General features: G+C 33.7%; 1 protein-coding gene across 2 annotated transcripts in view; it reads left to right on the top strand.

Annotated features, from left to right (window-relative positions):
• CSMD3 (CUB and Sushi multiple domains 3) overlaps window positions 1-22,309 on the top strand; it is a 1,257,946-nt gene that overhangs the window by 1,157,064 nt on the left and 78,573 nt on the right. The window contains exons 46-52 of one of the 2 annotated variants that reach the window (XM_047073796.1): window positions 3,740-3,820; window positions 4,762-4,875; window positions 9,716-9,904; window positions 10,288-10,434; window positions 12,920-13,108; window positions 17,722-17,907; window positions 19,751-19,945. In XM_047073796.1, coding sequence (XP_046929752.1) covers window positions 3,740-3,820; window positions 4,762-4,875; window positions 9,716-9,904; window positions 10,288-10,434; window positions 12,920-13,108; window positions 17,722-17,907; window positions 19,751-19,945 — 1,101 coding nt within the window. The remainder of the gene's footprint in view (window positions 1-3,739; window positions 3,821-4,761; window positions 4,876-9,715; window positions 9,905-10,287; window positions 10,435-12,919; window positions 13,109-17,721; window positions 17,908-19,750; window positions 19,946-22,309) is intronic. The other variant, XM_047073797.1, reaches the window with a different exon arrangement.

Genomic DNA, 22,309 nt, shown 5'->3' with positions numbered 1-22,309 from the left:
GACTCATTCCTTCCTAGGGAAGCCAGTGTTTCATATGCTATTTAGTAAATATTTGTTGGGTTATATGCATAGTTACAGGAGCATATAATTGTGAAAAAGCAGGTAAACAGTCTTCTCTCTCATATTATTTGACGTCGAAGCAGAGACATGAACAATGAACAAATAGGCTAAGAAATGGACAATCATTAATAGATGTTGAGACAAGTCATGCTGTGTGTGCAACACCTGTGATTAGAAGATACCAGTAAGGGGTCAGTGTAGGTAGGCAGTGAGGAGCTCAGAAGACATGTTTATCCAGGTGATATAAAATTGGGAATTAAGACACAAATCAGACTTGAAGTCACAAGAATCAATGAAATCACTTAGGTGGGGATTGTAGAAAATTTGTTCAAAGGGAACTTTATTCAGAATTCAAATCTATAAAATTGAGGGACATAGAATGGCTTTTATGAAGTAGAGGCAAGAGGACGGGACATTACCCCTCCTCAGACCCTCCATGACCCTAAAGTGATCTCTTGGTTCCCAAGACACATTTTATAAAACTGCAGGTCATGGAAGAGAACAGAAAATAAGAAAGAATTTAGCTCACAACACCCATGTGGTCTTGGGAAAATAGTACAAAAATCTCAGGGTGCCTGGGTGACTCCGTCAGTTCAGTGTCTGATTCTTGATTTCAGCTCAGGTCATGATCTCACCGTCATGGGATCAAGCCCCATATTGGGCTCTGCATTGGCATGGAGCCTGCTTAGGATTCCCTCACTCTTTTTCCCTCTGCCCTTCTCTGCCCGCCACCCCCCTCCCCCCCACCATGCTCTCCTTCTAAAATAAAACCTAAAAAAATTTTTTAATAGCGCCATATGTCTGAATATCTGATTCTTATTAATAATAATTTCTAATCCCTAGTCTTATAAACTCTGCAACTGAGTTATGTAGGTCATTCTAAGCATGTTCTACAGATGACACTAGCCATGGATTCCTCACTGATAAAAAATGTGCTCTTTCTTAAAATAATAAACTAATTTATTCTTAGCATGAAAATCAAAAATAATTTTATGGGCAAACAAAAGTGAAATAATACATGTGTGGGCATCTCTCTACACTTTGCTAACTTCTGAGTTGATCTCTGTTCTACGTCAAGATGAGATAAAATGCCCTGGGTACCTGTATGGCTCAGTAGGTTAAGTGTCCCACTTTGGCTCAGGTTATGATCTTGCAGTTCATATTATCTGAGCCCTGAGTCTGGCTCTGTGCTGACAGCTCAGAGCCTGGGGCCTGCTTCGATTCTGTGTCTCCCTCTCTTTCTGCTCCTCCCTCACTCACGCTCTGTCTGTCTCTCTCTGTCTCAAGAATAAACATTAAAAATAAAATTTTAAAAAAAAGGTGAGATAAAATGCTCTCCTCTGAAGCATAGTCTCCTAAGGATTTCTCCATACTGGGCTCCCTATACCTTTCTATATATCCCCTTTCTCTTACCTCTTTGGCATTTATTACAATTGCCTTTTGCCTTGGTAACTGTATCCCTCTTAAGGTCTACGATCAGGAAAATTATTTAAAAATGCCTAATGTTACTTTAAACTTTCATCTCAAAAATCCAGGTTACACTTTTCTGTCCTGGGCTTCTTTCCCAGTGAGTCTTTTCTCTAGTTGGTAACCCTTTTGTGTAGAGCAGTGTTTTACTTGCAAATTAACATCTTTGAACAGCAAGTGCTTTTATAAACAGGTTGAAGTACTAGAAGGAAGATGTTTGAAGAGACAGACAAAAATTTACAGCAGGAAATTGAAATGAAAATTTTCCTTGATTCATCCCTCTTCAGCTACATTTCAAAAAACGTTATTTTTTTTCTGTCCTCAGAAACCTGGAAGTGTATTAATCGATTGACCTCTTGGGGCGCCTGGGTGGCGCAGTCGGTTAAGCGTCCGACTTCAGCCAGGTCACGATCTCGCGGTCCGGGAGTTCGAGCCCCGCGTCAGGCTCTGGGCTGATGGCTCAGAGCCTGGAGCCTGTTTCCGATTCTGTGTCTCCCTCTCTCTCTGCCCCTCCCCCGTTCATGCTCTTTCTCTCTCTGTCCCAAAAATAAATAAACGTTGAAAAAAAAAATTAAAAAAAAAATCGATTGACCTCTTGTAAATGGCCTTTTGTTACATCATGATGAATCAGTGCCCAACTTGTTGCTCATGTTTTCTCCTCCATCTGCAAAGATCTCATGTCCATGATTACCCTTCAGAACTGTAAAACTCTTACTCGTTCTTTAAAATGTTGGGGTGCCTGGGTGGCTCAGTCGGTTAAGCGTCGGACTTTGGCTCAGGTCATGATCTTGCAGTCCATGAGATCGAGCCCCTCGTCAGGCTCTGTGCTGACAGCTCAGATCCTGGAGCCTACTTCAGATGCTGTGTCTCCCTCTTTCTCTGCCCCTCCCCATCCACACACACACACACACACACTCTCTCTCTCTCTCTCTCTCTCTCTCTCTCTCTCAAAAATAAACAAACATTAAAAAATTAAGGAAAGCAAACCGTACTTTATCCATCTCCTTTTCTAGGAGTCTTCCTTAATTGGTCCAGTTGATGTTCCCCAGTACTCTCATAATTCTTTCATGATAGTGGCAATACTGAAGGTATGGGCTTTGGGGTTAGGGGACAGAGGCTGGAGTCTTGGATAAATCCTGTACTAGTTGTGTGAGCTCAGACAAGTTACTATGTCTTTTAAACCTCATTCTCATTATCTGATCATTGAGATACCTAAATAATTTAACTCCCGAGTTTAAGCAATAAAATTAAGCATATGAAACACACTCTTCAAATGTTATGATAAAGTGTGTTCTTGACTAAACAAGATTATATTACATTATTTATAAATCATAGTGAAAATAAAACTGTGATGTAGATATCAGATGGGGCTAGCAGTCATGATACTTGGATTCTTAAAAAATTTTTATTGTGGTGGCTTTTAAACTATGCCAAATAGGAGTGTTTCTAATCTAAAGGGGACAACCTATTCAAGTGATGTAGATTATTAGAATCATGGAATTTAACTAATAGGTATTTCATGAATATACTCATATAACATGGGGAGAGAAGGTTCTAGAGCCAGACTACCCAGGTTCAAATCTCAGTTCTGTTACATTACAGCTGTGTGATTTAGACAAATTCTTTGATTCTCTGTGACAGTTTTTTCTTTTATAAAATGGTGATGATTCTAGACATAGTCATGAATTAAGTAATAAAATAAACACATTTTTTGTGAGGACTGAGTTAATATTAGTAAAATATTTATAATATTTTCCGGAATCGAGTAAGCATTGAGTACTTGCTTGCGATTATAAGTACATGCCAGGCACTTTGCTGGGTGCAGGAGACTGAGATGAACCTTGGCACTGGGCACATAACAATGACATATTTATAATGATGTATGTATAATGAATATAAAATTGCTAATTGTGATAATGCCAAGGAGAAAATTAACAGCTGTTATGAAGCACATAACAAGAAGGAATAGAATGAGGGTAAGAAATAAGGAGTTACAGGTAAGCATTCTTCCCTTGTAAAATATGTTGGCATCTAAGGAATGATTTGTTTTCCCTCAATATTGTATCATCTTTTAAATAAACAAATAATTGAAGCTTGATAAATTATACCATTTATTTTTATTCTTACAAATAAAGCTTGCATTTTTTTTTTCACATGTGTGAATATATACAGCCTCTTAGAGAAGGAATAAACACATTGTCTATTTTTATAGCTTATCAACTAAGAGTGTGCCAGCCTCCGCCACCTGTACCCAATGCTGAAATTTTGACAGAAGATGATGAATTTGAAATAGGTAAAGTCTGATAAATTATTTTTTAAAAACATAGTGTTACTAGAAGTATTTTCTTTAAAAGAAATAAACAGAATAGTAGCGACCTTAGACTGTCTTTCTCTGGATTGATGGGGATTGTTTGGAATTCTTAAAATTGGACAGTAGTGAAAAGACCAAAAGGGAGTATTAGGCAAAAAGCAAGAATTCTGTATCTCTAGGATATGTAATTGGAAAACCAGCATGATCATTTGAACCATACAACCATGTTCTGGTGGTCAATAATTTGCTTCCTTCCAAATTATTATTTTGTTACCTTGCAATACACTAATGTTCTTTGAATTCAGGCTTAAGCCTGAAACATACAATGAAGAATATATAGGGTGTATTAGAAGATATGCTTTATTTCCATATCTTTAAAGACAAGTGGTGGATTATGCTCAATTTAATAGTAAATAAAGCCCTTTGGAAATTAAATCCCAATAATGTCTCACAGTTCAAAAAATGATGTAACAAAAGAAGACATTTTAACATTGCTATAATAAACTCATCATTATCATCATATTGAATTTGGTTGAGAAATTAAGAAAATATCAATGACTACTGTAAACTTAATATAAAAGCAATAATTCTGAATCATTTTAACTTGCTTAATATATTTTTAATGAATACCTTAACTATACCAACTAGATTGTTTCCTTACTGCTATTGCTTACATCCAACTGGTGCACACCAGTTAAATCTTACTATAGTTTACCCCTGGCTTCAGTTCTGGTTTGTCAGTGTCCATGAGGTACTTGTAGTTCAATGTTTTGAATATTATCCCTGCTTATAACTAGTAGAATTTTATACCAATTGAAAATAACTGAAGGAAAAAAATATTCTACTTCTGCAATAGAAACATCTGTTCATTGTTACCATTACTTGTTGCCTACCTGAAGCCTCTGTCTTTTTTTTTTTAATAGGTGACATTATTAGGTATCAGTGTCTTCCAGGATTTACTTTGGTTGGTAACGCAATTCTGACATGCAGATTAGGAGAAAGACTTCAAATGGATGGAGCACCTCCAGTTTGTCAAGGTATCAATTCCCATGATTATTTATCTCTAAGCATTTGTTTTATGTTTAATCCAATAATGGAAAAATCGAGAAAAGTCTACTTTATATAAATATGTAACTGGCCATAATGTTAAAAGTTATACAGCTTATATGTGGTATCTTTTATTTCGTGATTTCTCAGATTTAACTTTAAAAATTACTTATTCTTCCAAGGTCTATTTTTTTTTCCTTTTAGTTTACCCCAAAGTCAGTTCAATTTATTTAAATTAATTTTGCTGTGAGGAGTGGAAATGGAGGTGGAAAATAAGAGAAAAAAACTTAAATAAGGCTCCAATGTTGATTGCCTTTACTTGACATAGTTATGTTCTAACCACTAAATTCATTGAACTTTAATCCAGCATCTGTTACATATGAGGGTTTGAGTAACAAACAAACAAACAAACAAACCAGCTATAAATGGTTCCTGCTGTGAAGGCAACATGGCTTAAGGGATATAACATCCATGTAGGTGGTAGGAATACAGTGTTTAGGAAACAGGTCAAGGGGCGATAGAATCATGTAATGTTTTATTGTTTATGGGGCAGGGAAAGCTTGATGGAATTGGAAAGCTCCCTGAATCTTCGTTCCAAATGATGGGTGAGACTTAGAATAGAGATAAATAAAGGGTGGTCCAAATGACAGATGAATATGTGGAGACACAGAAGTGGAAAACAGAGGTATAGACTTGAAGGAATCCACTGTGAAATTACAGGGTAAGACCATGATGGACCTTGAATGGTGTGCTAGAGTTTTGGTGTTCAGAAATGACATATTGTTAATTTGTGTAACCCCATAGGGCCCAGAACAGAGCCCACCACATAGTAACTAATTATAAATAGTGGTTTATTTGAATGAAATTGAATTGAATTTGACAATCCCTCCCCAGATTTTCTTGGATTACTTCCTTCATTGGAGTTTATTCCTGAGAAATGGAAATCTGTTTCTTGCACAGACCTTTAACTTTATCTATTAAAATGAGCCAAAAACAAAACTTTTATTTTTACGTTTCTTAGTTATAGCATGTTTATTAGTCCAAACATGCTATAAGTAGGAATTAACATTTAATTTTCTACCCCATTGGAGTCCTTGCAATAAAATGGAAGGATTTTCACAAGAAGCTTTGACAATAGCAAAAGGAAAGACATGTTTGGGGGTAAAAACGAACACCAATGTGAGCATTTTCTTTGCTCTTAGTCAGTGACTTCAGAGCATCTAGAAGTCGTTTGGGTTTTCTGAAGCCTATCACCTATAATCTTGATATTTAAATGTCATTCATTCAATTTTCTCCTTCACACAAGACTTCCTTTTAGCCACTTAGGATTATTCAAGGTACATATTCAAACATTTAGATGTGAATGTGGAGGATACAATTTTAGCCTTTTGGGAAATTATACATGTGAAAATAACTTGGGCAAACACAAGAAGGTGTGGAAGAGCAATTACATGTCAGGACTTTCTCTTTGACTCCAACATATAAAATTTTTTGTGAGTTCTTAGAGGGCAACACTTAATTATTTTTTTTGTATCTGGATCTCAATAAGTTTCTGAAAATTAAAATGAAACAATCTAGATACCTTAATTACTTAATAATCCCTCATCACTCAAACTTTCAATCTACAATCAGAAGTTGCTACTAATTAATAATTACATCTCTTCCTAGTCTATGTACTATCGAGAACACAAAAAAAAGACTAATTTTTATTTCATAATGGCACTTCAGGTACTAGCTAAACCCTAATAAATCATCTCTCAGAATTAGTTTATGCAGTGTTATTACATTAACTAATTGACCAGGTACTTAAGCCAAAACTCTAACTTTACCTTTTTTCTTTATTTGACTGAATTCACAGACTTGCCAAAATGGTCATTCTTTTGGAGTCTGTTAGAACGAATATACATTGTTTTTAGTCTATCTTAAATTACTTCACGTTTTCTCACTTTTCCTAAAAGAGGCTGCATCAATTCTCTTATTCTTCCCTTTATCCTTTTTAGTTTTCTTTATCATGCTTAAAATATGGAAAGCAATGCTAAATGTGCTGCTTTTCAAAGACTTTGATATAAATGAAGTATAATGGGTGATTATATTCGGTGGTTAAACTGCAGGGTCCATCCAGCTGAACCTGTGACACTTCTGCACTCTAAACTTTCTGGGTATTGGTTCCTTCGTATGTGTAATGGCAGGAGGAATTGTACACGCTTTCTAAAGTTGTTGGGATAAGTTACATAATGCACAACAGGCGCTTAACAGTGTCTTAACATATAGTCACAATCAATACATATTCCTCTTATTCTTGATGGTTGTAGGGCTTCTTGGTATGTGTTGGATAGTATGAAAATAGGTTAATTTGTGTACTTAAAGTAAATTATATTGAATCATATCAGTTTTTCAAAAGTAATCTGGAATATTTATTCAGTTTAGAATATGGGGGCCAACATATTAAATAGGACATGGCACTTGGTTTTTAATAATCATAGCCCAGAAAGGGAGACACCAAAAATTTAAGGAAATAGCCATGAAATTGCTAACCGCAGTAATAAAAGCATACATTGCAGAGACACCAAGAAGGAAATCAGCAATTCTACTCAGATTGGTAGCAGAGCAGTTCAGGAAGGATTTTACAGAAGATGAGACACTTCATCTGGGTGTTGAAATGCAGTAACATTTCAAATGCAGCAGAGGAAAAAAGGGCATTTGAAACAGAAGCACGGATGAATGAATGTGCAGAGGTCAAAACGCTGCACATAGTTTATCTACTATGTTTGGAGCATTTCACTTCAGTGGAGGAGGAGCAGGAAAGAAACTCGGGGAGGTGGGTAAGGACTGAACTTGGAGGACTTTGTGGCAAACTATGAAGTTGCTAAATGGTTTTGGTGAAGAAGTCACATGCTCAGTAAGCCAAGCAGATACTTAGTTAAGTATTCCACGGTATTAAATAGCTGAGCACACACTAAATAAACCCTTCCTTAGACTTACTTCAGCTTCCCATATGATTATATACATCTGTCATTTCAATATGCCATAGCTATATACTCACTAATATGTATTCTTCATCTTTGACTCAAATTTTTCATTTCATTTACGATTGTCAAGTTAATGTTTTTGTTTACTTTACACATTTTTCATTTTATGAAAAGCAAAGGTCAGATTTCTTTTAGAGTGCTTATGACCTGCTACCATTTACTTAATTATTTTTGAGAAATCTTAAAGTCTTATCCAAGAAGCAAACATCTTAGATTGAAGTAAAAGAAGCAGAAGTAAAAGCCAAAAAAAAAAAAAAAAAAAAAGGAAAACAACTCTTACATGTTTTAGCTTTACTATATTCTGTGTTTAGTATTTTGTTTTTAGTATATCTAACTATGCTATATTCTTCAGTCAATTTTCAAGTGTCTTAATATTAGTTATGGTTAATTTTATTTTCAAATTATTTCTTTTCAAGTTATCAACTTGATTAAAGAGCAATTATATATTGCCAAAATCTATTATTTTTATATCCTTTTCTATCCCTATACTACATGGAGACTTTATAACTCAAAGTATTTCATTGTCCTTGTATCCAGGAAGTGATGAATATATATCTTTCATCTATTCATGTATATTCCAGCAACTATATTTGGTGTTTCCAAGCCTAGCTCATTTGAGCAAACACTGAAAAACAAGAATACTGCTTAAGGTGCTATTGTAATTATTTTGAGATCCACATTATCTAACTCCAAGATGGAAATTGATTCATAGTAATTGGATTAGGAAATGTCGTGTGAAACATTTCCAACTCACTAAATTCTCAAAAGTGGTCTACTCTGCCCATCATACCAGTTGAATGTCCCCAGTAATAATACCCCAAAACTGGTCTCTCCAAAATTTAAAAACTTTTTAGCAATAGTTCACATAGGATATTTTGCTGTAACCACTCTCACTGTTCTGACAAGTAGAAAGTTCTGTATTTGAACTAAATACTGTTTGGTATATATGAGTTTACTTCTGTACAATGTAAGCTATACTGAGCAGCTCCAATACTCAAACTCTTAAGAAAAAAAACAAAAGGCTGAAATAGCATCACTCGAATGGCAAGAATTTGATCATCTTGCCCACGCTCTCATTCCAAATGCAAATTTAAGTAGATGTTTGTATTTGGCCCAAAACATGATGCTTGATGCCAACAATTGAAGTTTACTATACTTTGGAGGCTGTTACATCATAATTATGTTTATTGTCAACATATAACAAATTTTCTGTATTTTTGAATATACATATATTTGTTGTCTAGCAGTGGTATCATTATGAAATAAGAAGTGTTATACTTTGTCTTACATTTATGGTCTGGAGACAACACGAAGAACTGAAAGATGACTGGTAACCTGAAATTGTGTTAAATCCTCATGGCTTACCCCCATCTCTGAGTTCAGAAGTAGCCTAGCCAGGAATGAATACTCTCAAAAGAGTGCAATTTCTTCTCTGGCCCTACATGCCTGAGTGAGTTAAAGTTTGAGGAGAAATGAAAGTGAGTAACAAGGAAGGAAGGAAAAGGACAAGCAAAGACATAAACAAAAGGGGCAGCGGGGAAAGGACACAAGAAGATGAGGAAATGTAGGGAAAGTATATAAAGAAATCAAAGGAGATAAATGTTTTATCTTTTAATTTTTTGGTCATTCCTCCATGTTTTGAACTGCAAGTTTAATACAAATTATCTCTTCAAACACATAATTCAAAGTATTGTCTCCTTTATAATTATTAAACATGAAAGTGGAGTACCCAATGCTTAAAATGCAGTTTAAACTTAGGTCTAACACACTAGCATTAGTTAATGATTTCTTTCTTTGATAGTGCTCTGTCCTGCCAATGAATTACGGCTGGATTCCACTGGAGTCATACTCAGCCCGGGATATCCTGATAGTTACCCAAATCTTCAAATGTGTGCCTGGAGCATTTCAGTAGAAAAAGGATATAATATCAGCATGTTTGTAGAATTCTTCCAGACAGAAAAGGAATTTGATGTTCTTCAGGTGTATGATGGTAATATCATTTATATTTACTGCATATTCATAAATTCATTTCAACTACTCTAATTTTACATGCAGACCTTCAGTATAAACAATTGCTTATATGATTTTGTTTTATCTCCCCCGTTATTTTTAGAAGTATCAATATCAAGTTTATCTAGATACCATGTGAAAACTGTACTTAAGCTTATTATTTTACAAATTATAGATTCTTTGGCTGTGGAATTAAATGTTTAAAACAAAGATAATATGTTTTAAGGTACCGTTGATGATATAAATTGCTTGTGGAGCAAAATGTCACCATAGTTAATAGTACTCTAAACATATAAAATATTAAAGATAAATTGGAACATAATTTTTCAGGTATATCTAAATTGTATTATTTTCTTCCCAAAGGACCAAATATTCAAAGTCCAGTGCTTATTTCCCTCAGTGGAGATTATTCATCTCCTTTTAATGTAACAAGCAACGGTCATGAAGTATTTCTTCAATGGTCAGCAGATCATGGCAATAACAAAAAAGGCTTCCGGATAAGATATATAGGTATGTGATACTTACAACTTCAGGACAGATCCCACCGACATCTTCAGTATGGCTGTGGCTAAAGAGCACAGACGCAGATACTATTCAATTAGATACGAATCTAAGTCACAGTCCTGCACTGAGGTTCCTTGAGCAGTTTATGTAGCCTCTCTGTGTCTCAGTTTCCCCATTGTCATGATAATAATCCAATATCTCTCTTGTGATTTTTGAAAAGATTAAAAGCATTTAGGGTATTTATGACATATATGTTAGTTATAAGTTAAAGTCTGGTATCTTCAATACTTTTTTTTCAATAGATTTATTTCCCTTGAATTCTTGCAAAATAGCAATACTGTTGCTCAGTTGTGTGTATCAGATCTATTGAATGACTCCTTTATATGATAAGGTTAAACAAAAGATAAACATACAATGGTAAAAATCTTTGTTTTTATTATCCATCCATTTATGATACCTGCTAAGTAAGTTAAATATTGAAAGTGAAGTGATCAGCACATCCTTTAAAAACCTTCAGTTTTGAAAAAATAATTGTTTTGTTATTACTGCTTTTCAGTGAGTAATATTTAGAAAGATATGGAATAAAATTCCTTTTTAATAACAAGATGAAATAATTTTTCTATGCCCCTTCCTGTTTATCGGGTCTAATGATTCTGAGCCAAATATTTTCTTATTGAATAAGTATATGTAAATAGTTCTTCATTATTCAAAGTTCATATTCCTTTTTTTGTCATCCTAAATCATGTCAGAGGAATGGGTTTGTGCTCAATAACTGAATATTTCAAAACCAATCAGGCATCTCTTTCTGTATCGTGTTCTGATCATGTCTCCCCAAGCCATGGGTCATTGCTAAATCAATTCAATGGAAAATTACTTTATAATTATAAACAATTCTGACAAAAATTCTAGGCATAGCCTTCAATAAATGTTGAATTTCAGTTCTAAAAATATACTCTCAAATTTGTTTATTTATATATATTTGCATCTATATCATATACAAATAAAATTATTTTGTCTATTTACTTTGATTTTAAAACTATAAGATGATAGTTTGATTTTAATTGATTAACATTTGTCTTCTACATATTAGAATTGACTTATCACTGACACCATAATACCAATATGTATGTAAGTTTTATCATACAATATATTTATGTTAAGTTTTAATAATATTATTACATATGCAAAGAAGTGTTTTAAAAAATTTAAGCATGTACAGTCATCATTAAATTTTTTTCATATTTCAATCTATATTTCTATCATATGAACAATATAAATGTCTTTTTATTAAATTTGTGCCCAAAGATGGAATTTAAAAGTCAGCACATTAAATGTATTTTTAACGATCATAATAACTTAAAGGGAAAACATTCAAATCAATCAATTATAATCATTAGATTGACTATATTATAGACTAAACCCTTATTTATGTTGATATTTCTGAAAAATTTTGATATAAACATATTGAAAGCACCACTTTAACCCCAAGAATAGCTTGACATATTGTAAATTTTTCTTTAGAAATAATAGGTTATGACATATGTATTCCAGGTCCAATCTCTTTCTTACTAGTTACCCCTAAAGTCTTATTTTCTCAGATGAATACATTGAAGTTTCAAAGGGTAAATGGATCCTGCCAGGCTGAATAGCCTTAAAAGTACATATATAGGAAAAAGCTATTTGACATTATCTTTTGACATTTCAGACTTCAAAAGATGAAGAAAGTTTTACTTTATTGACATTTTTATCACCATATGTAAGCACTTTTGACAGCATGGAAACTCTTTAATAAACTGGGAGAGAGGATTATGGAGTGTGGGGGGTCTATTTAGAAATCAACCAAAATGAAATGTTTGACCTAACATGATATAGGTGTCTGGAAATACCTTCAAAGTTACATGTAAATAACATGCCCTAAAATATTACTACCAAGACTGTGGCATTTAGTTTCTTCAAATTTTTAAAATTGTATGTATTTATTTTGATAGAGAGAGCAAGCAGGAGAGGGGCAGAAAGAGAATCCCCAGCAGGCTGTGCAGAGACCAATGTGGGGCTTGAACCCAAGAACCACAAGATCATGACCTGAGCCAAAACCAAGAGTCAGACACTCAACTAACTGAGCCACCCAGGCACCCTACATATGGGTCTTTCAAATGACAAGAAGTACAGTTTCTAAAATTCACTGAAATATTTGTAGGGCTTTTCAACCTGTAGGGTGTTAAGAAAATATGTGTATTTCAATTCAGAATGCATCTTCCATGATGATAAAAAATTAAAAGAAAGCTCAGAGATAGTTTTGTCTCCCAAAAGTTATTTCAACAGATTGTGAAGAAAATAGAAAATTATATTATGTTCATATGAAGTAAAATTCACACAGGTGGCAGTTGCCCTATTTTAAGTACTAGTATTCACTTAGATTTTTTTACCATGCTGTATTGTAAAGAATTTCTGATTCATTAATTATACAGTGATTCCTTTGTCTTTTGAAAAGCTTTCTACTGTAGCACACCAGAATCTCCGCCTCATGGATACATTATCAGTCAGACGGGTGGACAACTTAATAGTGTGGTCCGCTGGGCCTGTGACAGAGGATTTCGACTCGTTGGAAAAAGTAGTGCTGTGTGCAGAAAGTCTTCCTATGGGTATCATGCATGGGATGCACCGGTCCCTGCTTGTCAAGGTGAAGTATATTATCCCCAAATGCATTAAAAGATTAACCTCATTTAACGTTTTCATTTGGGTCATTGGAACTTCCCAAACCATAAATATTCAGAAGCATAGTATAGATGCCCCTCATGAAAGTAAGACTTAAAAATGCAGAATGATAAATTTGAGAAACGTGATACACACTGTTTTATAATTCATTTGTTGTTGTGTGATTTATGCCTTTCCTGTAACCACTCATACACCTATACAACTTTATTGATACGTCTACCATTCTCGTGACTTTGTTGTCAGAAAATGATCAACCCAGAGCTGGAGACTGCATTAATGTGAAGTCTGCAGAGAGAAAGCAGAGGATAAGATTGGGCAGGGTCACTGAAGATGCACTCTGAGTATGCAAAAATGTGCTCTCAGAGCAACAAATTTAAAATAGGAAAATGTAGCTGACCACCACGTTATTTTTTTTTTTTTCATCACTGTTTAGCTAACTTAACAGAGATGTGTCTTTCCCTTTCACTTGCATTTTATTAATAGTTGAGGGGGTGTCTGGGTGGCTCAGTTGGTTAAGCATCCCACCTCAGCTCAGGTCATTATCTCATGGTCCATGGGTTTGAGCCCCGTGTTGGGCTCTGTGCTAACAGCTCAGAGCCTGGAGCCTGCTTCAGATTCTGTGTGTGTGTGTCTCTCTCTCTGCCCTCCCCCCCCCAACCTGTGCACTCTCTCTCTCTCTCTCTCTCTCTCTCTCAAAAATAAGTAAACATTAAAAAAAAGATAAAGAAACAATTGAGGCACTGTCTGAGCATTTTATTCTGACATAGCAACAGATTTTCGAGCTTTTTATTCAACAAATGGCACATTTTTGATCTTTGGACTAGATCTTGTCTCTTAGCTAGGTACAGTCACAAGGACAAATGCAATATCAGTTATACAAGAGTTTCTAATGTCATCGGACTTAGAAAAAATTTTAATACTTAACATATCACATTATGTTTCAATATGAAATTTAATTTTATATTTGATGTATTCTACCCAGCATATAGAGTCATATTAAACAACTAAAACCCCTTACATTAAAAAATGCAGAACGTTCTAGTTAATAAATAATGGGGCTTATCTATAATCTGCTTATCAGAAGGAATTTATATAAAACAAATAAAATATAAAATATATCAATTAAAATTTAAAATTGAACAACAGCAAGTTAAAATAAGCATAGGTATTGATAGACATCCAAAATGGGTTCTTTTACCTATTAAACTACGATTTTAATTCACAAAGAGATAACTCTCATATACATGGATAAATAAATGAGAAATGAAAAAAACTGTTGTTTCCTTGGGGAAACATTAATCACTTATTAGAAATCTGTGAAGAGTTATAAACTTCGTGGGTAACCCCAACATTGAGAAAGCTGACTTCGTGCTGAATAGATATATTTTGGTAAACTATCAAAACGTCTGCTTTTCTTTGCCTAATGAACAGTGGCAGTATTCACAAATTCTTAGTATTAATTTCCCTAAACTGTTTTGGAAAAGAATTTTTGATCTTATAATTTCAGAATCATGGGAATTTAGAAAAATATATAAACAATAACCTCTAAATCACATATATTTTAAATAAATATTATAATGCTCTGACATTGAACTAGTACATTTCAGTTGTGTAATTATTGCTTATCTATATAAGATATATATAATAATCTTTAAGAAACCTTTAGCAAATATAATTAACTGTTGGTTGAAATAAAAAATGTCCTAGGGGCGCCTGGGTGGCTCAGTTGGTTAAGCGACCGACTTTGGCTCAGGTCATGATTTCGCAGTCTGTGAGTTCAAGCCCCGTGTCAGGCTCTGTGCTGACAGCTCAGAGCCTAGTGCCTACTTCAGATTCTATGTCTCCCCCTCTCTCCACCCCTCCCCTGCTCACGCTCTGTGTCTCTCTGTCTCTCAATAATAAATAAACATAAAAATATTTTTAAAAAAAGAAATAAAAAATGTCCTAAACTTTCTAAAATTTTGAAATTGCTTTCTATAATCAACATTATAATTTCATTGATTTTTTTTGGTATGCAATATGACATTTACATATGGAGTAATTTTTTCCCCATTGTTCCTGATTTAAAATTGTTCCACAATTAGAATAGTTAAATCAAAATGCAAATTAAAAAGATATTCGACATAGTAAAATGATAACATATTTATAATTCAAGTAGTCATTTCCAAAATTGATCTTTTATTATCATGAAAACAATTTAAAAAGATTATTTAATAAAAACCTTTGTTGTATGTGACCTATCCGTAGTTGAATAGAACTAATTAAAATGAAATGGTTAAATGTCATTGGGAAGAGCTATTTTTTATGCAAATTTTTGTTTTGTTCCAAATTTGTTTTAAATTCTTCGATCATTTTTATTCTTTTTTCCTTCAGTCTCCTTATGCGTCCTCGTATATATTTACTTGAACTACAATTGCACAATGTGAGCACAGTAAAAGATAGAAAATTTAGTCTGCTATCTCTATTGGGTTTGGGTAGGTGTTTTATTTATTTGTCTATACATCAAGTGACCCTTCATTGATTTCCTCTCCTTCAAGAATTGAACCAGTCTCATCCCACTATACAGTTGAGTATAGTACAGTGTTATATAGAAACAGTTTGCATTCTCTGCCTCACTTTCAATTTGTACTTTTTTTGAGTGAAGTGTCTTTGACAACCACTTGGTGATGACAGTTCTTGTGAACTTGATTTGTTGTCTTTTTATTGCTGAGAAGCTAAGTTGTAATCTACCCACAGGCATAGTTGTTGTGCTATCATTTTAGTGTGTTGTCGTTTTCTTAGTTCTAAAATATAGCCATTTTATACTAACCACATATATGGAACTTATACTATTTAAACTATATTTCCTTTATATTGTGATCTAAGTTCAACCTACACTACTCCAACAATGTATAGTTTATTTTTTAAAAATCAGTAAATACACAGTCTTTGGTGGGGTTCAGTAGGGAGATCACTTATGACAAATTGAAATTTCCAAAAGTCCTAAGTGGAAATATAAGCATTGCTTGAACAGACATCAGGGAACCATTTATGTTTGCAACATGATTTTGAAGACTCTATAATTAGATTGCACGGATAATAACATAATTGTATGAGATTGCTTATATAATTTATTAAGTCAACATCGCTGCTTCTCTGTTCATAATTTGCAGGTTATCAGACTACAAAAGATCAAACCATTTACCAGTAGGAAGTCTGCCATTCAATTTTGTGAATTTCATATAGATTTCACTAAGATCTTTTCACTTTATAGTAAAATGTGCATGGGTTAATTAAAAATAAACACCTAAATAGTAGTTTTTCTAAGAGAAATAGAAACAAATTTAGGTTGAAATGAGAGGTAGGTAACTAGAACACAGGTCTGTAAGTATTAAATCAAACTCATAGCTTTCTGTTCTTTTATTTCCTTTAATATGAGAAAACTATAGATATAACTAGAATATTTTATAGGAAACCTGTAAGATTGGGTATTTCAGAACTCAGAAATTTTCCATTTCATAGAGGTAATACAGTACATATGCCAGATATTACAGTATTCCAGCTGGTTCTAGATTGTACCAGTAACCAAATATACTAATTTTTCTGCAGACATATGCATAAATATTTACACATATCTGAATATGATACAAAATTTACAAATAATCTCATTTTAATTAGTGTCTTGCTGCCAAATATATTCATTGAAAGCTTATGTCTTTTGTTTGTTTGTTTACTTTTGAAGACACAAATAATGTCCTTGAAGAGCAAAGATGGCAAACAATTCATCTTAGAGTGTATCTGTATAGTCATTTGAATTTATAAGATGTGAACATTTATAAGATTTGAAAATACATGATATACAATTAACTAAAATAAAAATGTTGACTGCAGTTGTCACATTATAGTAAGACTAATTTCACCTACATCAGATTTATTGCAGATGAAAACCAACACATCTAAGACATTTCAGTGAAATGCAGGATGATTCAAACTAGGTTTAAGACAATATTTCCGGGAACTGTATTTGTTAAACATATCCATACCCATGATATTCTATGGATGGTCCCTAAGCACATAGAGTTTGGACCTAAGACAAAGCAATATCCAGCTTCCAGGTAAAATAAACCTATGCATCTATGCATTGTATTCCTGGCAAAAATCTTGATGAGTATTATTTACCAATACCTTTGTAATCTTTAATAATTATCTCTCAAATGTAATTGACCAAACTTGCTATGTGGTGGCCCAATTATGGACTAGCCCTAGATACACTCTATATTTACCCAATTTTTATTCTTATATAATCTATAGAATGCTGATAACCATGCACACACTGACAAGAAACCAAGTAAGAAACCAAGAAATAAAACATTAATAATGTATGGATTCACCAATCTGAAACACATTCAACAGGAGTTTGAAATAAATTATTCAAAAAGTTATAGTTCAGGAAAGCTTTTCTAGGAGATATTCTGAAATTGTTTCAGAGGAATTAATAAAATCTCAAATAGTTTTACATGCCTTACAATTGAAGAGACTTATCTACTAAATTAAGTATTTTTCTATTTCTGTGATTTTGTATGTATGTATTTGTTCTAGCAATTTCCTGTGGGATTCCTAAAGCTCCAACAAATGGAGGAATACTCACAACAGACTACTTGGTAGGAACGCGCGTTACCTATTTTTGTAATGATGGATATAGATTGTCATCTAAGGAACTTACCACTGCCATATGTCAGTCGGATGGAACTTGGAGCCATCATAACAAGACCCCTCGCTGTGTTGGTATGTGTGTTGAAGAAATGGTATCATTTGTGTTTCTATTCACATCTTGTATGTTTTAAAATTTTATGTATTGTTTGCATTTTTCGAACTAATCCCTGGACTGAAGTGTGATATCTAAGAGGGAAATAAAAGTTAATTAAGCTGTCTTATACTATGTACAATTGGAAGACTGTATAAGGACTTTCCACTCATTTTTGGAAACTCCTAAATATGTATGTCAAAAAACTAAAGTGAATTTTATTTTACATAACAAAGTTCCACTTATTTTATAAAAATCCATCCATTAGTGAACATGTATTTTCTATATGCAAGTCCTTGAAAAAAATGTAAAGTTTTATAATTTATTAAATTATATTCCAATACATTCGGCTCTGATTTTTATAAGGATAAAAGATATTGCTGAAATGATGCATAACTTTCAACTTTTGTCGGTGTTCTTCAGGTTACTTGCATTTAGAATATTCCCATTGCTTTCATTACTACTTTAATAGGTAAGTGAATATTAGGTAATGGTGACAGAAAATAATTCTGATAAAATATTTGTTAGCACAAGAATTGTGAAATATTATTTTAAGTAAGGTTTTTTATTTGTCTCTATATTTCACTTATTTCTTCTCACTTAATACTAACGTTTCAATTTAGTTGGCATTTCATTTAAAATGAAAGTTGTTCAATTATGTACAGTCTTTTTTTTTAATTTTTTTTTTCCTTTTTTCTTTCTTTCAACGTTTATTTATTTTTGGGACAGAGAGAGACAGAGCATGAACGGGGGAGGGGCAGAGAGAGAGGGAGACACAGAATCGGAAACAGGCTCCAGGCTCTGAGCCATCAGCCCAGAGCCCGACGCGGGGCTCGAACTCACGGACCGCGAGATCGTGACCTGGCTGAAGTCGGACGCTTAACCGACTGCGCCACCCAGGCGCCCCTGTACAGTCTTAACATAGTGTTTAATAATGCTTCTGTTTTACCCGTGTTGAACAGGTTTTGAATAAGCCAAAGTTTGTAACACCTTCTTGCACAAAAACACCATTCTCATAAAACAAATTTCCTCAAAATATAATCCTTCAAAATTTCTAAATTAGTAATAATAGGTTGTTTCCATATCTTGTCTATTGTGATTAGTGCTGCAATGAACATGAGAGTGCAGATATCTCTTTGAGATCCTGATTTCATTTCTTTTGGATGTATACCCAAGTTGGGATTGATGAATCACATGGTAGTTCTCTTTTTAACTTCTTGAGAGACCTCCATACTGGCTCTGCATATATATATTCCATAATGGCTGTGCCAGTTGACATTTCCACCAACTTGTACTAGGGTTCCCTTTTTTCTGCATCCTGTCGTTTATATCTCATAAAAGTTGGGAGAAAAGATTTCCAAAAGAATACTTTTAAATCAGCTTCAAAGAAAAGAGACAATTTTAACAAACTAATATAATTGGAATTACCATTAAAATATATTTCATGTATTTCTATATTAAGGAATAAATTTTGATATGATAATCCAAAAAAAAAAAGAAAAGAAAAAAGAAAAGAAAGAAGAGAGTAGAGGGAGGTAAGGTAGTAATAAGAATTCTGTGTAAATAGAATAATATGTACACAGACTTTGAAGTGTGAAATAGTAGAACATGTTCAAGGAACTTCAAGCAGTACCATAGATCTGGGGGAGTAGAGAAGATTAACATGGAAAATAAATTCTTAAAAATGCTAAAAGACTTGTATGGCACAGTAGTGAATGAATTAAGGCAGTGGTGATGTAGGCAATAGAATAGATTAAGTTACAGTGAAGAAGTACAAGAGACATGACTGACTTATTAACATTTATGTTCTTGGTTTTTGTATAGTTGTTACGTGTCCAAGCATCAATTCCTTTACCTTGGAACATGGAAGATGGCGAATTGTGAATGGCTCCCATTATGAATACAAAACTAAGGTAGTTTTCAGCTGTGACCCTGGTTACCATGGACTAGGCCCTGCTTCTATTGAATGCCTTCCTAATGGTACCTGGAGTTGGAGAAATGAAAGACCATATTGCCAAAGTAAGTAGCCAGTCTGCTAAATTTATTTCATAAGCTATTCTTGATTGAATTGCTTGAGCACTTCCTTTTCCAAACACACTTGAACAATAATGGATTGATATTATTAAAAAGGTCATTTATTCCCATTAAATCTTAAAATTTTGTAACTTTTTTTTGAGTAAATGCTTATGAAAAAAGTATGGGCTTTAGATACAGAAATCCTGTGTTTGAATTCTATCATTTACTACAAACTGATAATGCCTCTTGCATACTGACAACTTGCCAGGCACTGCTTTTAGCCCTTTACATGTATTAATTCATTTATTGCTTAGTTCCTATCCTATGAAGTAGTTGTTATTATTACACTTATTTTGTCAAAAGGAAACAGAGCCCTGAGTTTAATCATTTTACTACAAATCAGAGCCTGTAAATGGTGGAGAAATGAGATTCAGTCTAAGCACTCTATACCATCTGGCTTTTAATCACTATATTATATGATGTTTATTCTCTGTCATCCTAAATTTCTTAAGCTAGGTAATTACAATAATACCTATCTTTTAGTTACTATAATGATTATGTTATTATAAATGATATTATGTTGAAAATATCAGCTAGAACCTGATTCGTAGCATGACGTCAATAAATATTTATCGAAGTGCCTGGATGGCTCCATCAGTTAAGTGTCATACTCTTGATTTTGGCTCAGGTCATCATATCACAGTTGGTGAGTTTGAGCCCTGCATAGGACTCCACAGTGACAGTGCATACCTTACTTGGGATTCTCTCTTTCCCCTCTCTCTGCCCCCCGCCCCTGCTTGCAATCTCTCTCTCTCTCTAAGTAAATAAATAAATGTTAGGGGCGCCTGGGTGGCGCAGTCGGTTAAGCGTCCGACTTCAGCCAGGTCACGATCTCGCGGTCCGTGAGTTCGAGCCCCGCATCAGGCTCTGGGCTGATGGTTCAGAGCCTGGAGCCTGTTTCCGATTCTGTGTCTCCCTCTCTCTCTGCCCCTCCCCCATTCATGCTCTGTATCTCTCTGTCCCAAAAATAAATAAACGTTGAAAAAAAAAAAAATAAATAAATAAATAAATGATAATAAATAAATAAATAAATAAATAAATAAATAAATAAATATTGATTCAAATGGAACATATTATCATATTTCCATGCATCTCATAATATAAATGGGCAGTATCTAATACAGATAAGCTAACTGAACGTAGGGTATTCAAATGTAATATCTTGAAATTCCTTTGAAATTTCTTCACTACATTTTTTGAGTATTTACTCTGTGCCAGGAAATATGCTACACTGAAAATGTATTCTGTGTCCAACACAACTCTAAGGCATTTATGACATAGGCACTCATAATTTATAAATAAACTAATAAGAAATCAGATATCTAAATAGGATTATGATTATGATGATTAAGAAGCTTAACAGAGCAGGCAAAGGTCTATATGGAATAAGTACACAAGTATCTATTATGATTTTAATTATGAATATTCAATTATTCAATATATTTTTTAATGTTTTATTTGTTTTTGAGAGAGAGAGTGTGAGTAGAGAAGGGGCAGAGAGACAGGGGGACAGAGGGACAGAGGGCTGTGCACTGACAGCAGTGAGCCCGATGCAGAGCTCAAACTCAGAAACTGTGTGATCATAACCTGAGCCAAAGTCAGATGCTCAACCGACTGAGCCACCCAAGTGCTCTGCAATCTATTTTTTAATATTCATATAAAGGGTTTGCCTTTTTTATAAGAAAATCATATTTATGGAGTAAAATTTCAAAAAAAAAGTTGTCTAAATTATATTTGATATTCTAAAAATATGACATCTATATCTGTAAATTTTTGCCCTGTTCTTTCAGGTTTTCTCCCAGGATCTTTCTTTGCCTCTAGCATCATTGTTTTTTCAGTATTATTTCATTAAAAGGGCACATGGGATAGGGATATTTCAAGGAGTTAGGTAAAAAGTATCTCCAAAAATTCAGGCATTCAACAAATGTCGTCTGGTTCTTTTGTGATGCTTAAGAAGGGTTTAAAGATACATAAAATGAGGTCCCTGCCTGCAAGTAAGAGTGGGGGAAAGACAAGGAATCTAAGGATTGCAGTTCACTGAGAAAATTGAAAGAAGAGTAATTTTGCTGAATCTCAATTTATTCACTCTTAAAATAATATAAATATTAGTATTATCAATATTAATAAATATTATACCTACCTCAAAGGGTTGTTGAGGGATTAGTTCAGAACAGTCACTATGTGTAAATTTTTATATGCAATAATTTAAAGTTTGCAAATTTTCTATTTGTCCATCTATTTGTCCACCTAAAGCCTAGAGATGAAACTCTGAGTTGGAGCCAGAATAAGACAGGTGGGCTGGTGGTT

This window comes from Lynx rufus, unplaced genomic scaffold, assembly GCF_022079265.1.
Source record: "Lynx rufus isolate CCGP_SWC_20201006 ecotype Redwood Valley unplaced genomic scaffold, mLynRuf1.p SCAF_12, whole genome shotgun sequence".
Taxonomy (NCBI): domain Eukaryota; kingdom Metazoa; phylum Chordata; class Mammalia; order Carnivora; family Felidae; genus Lynx; species Lynx rufus.
Note: the sequence above shows the minus strand (reverse complement) of the source record. Positions and strands in the feature narration are given on the sequence as shown.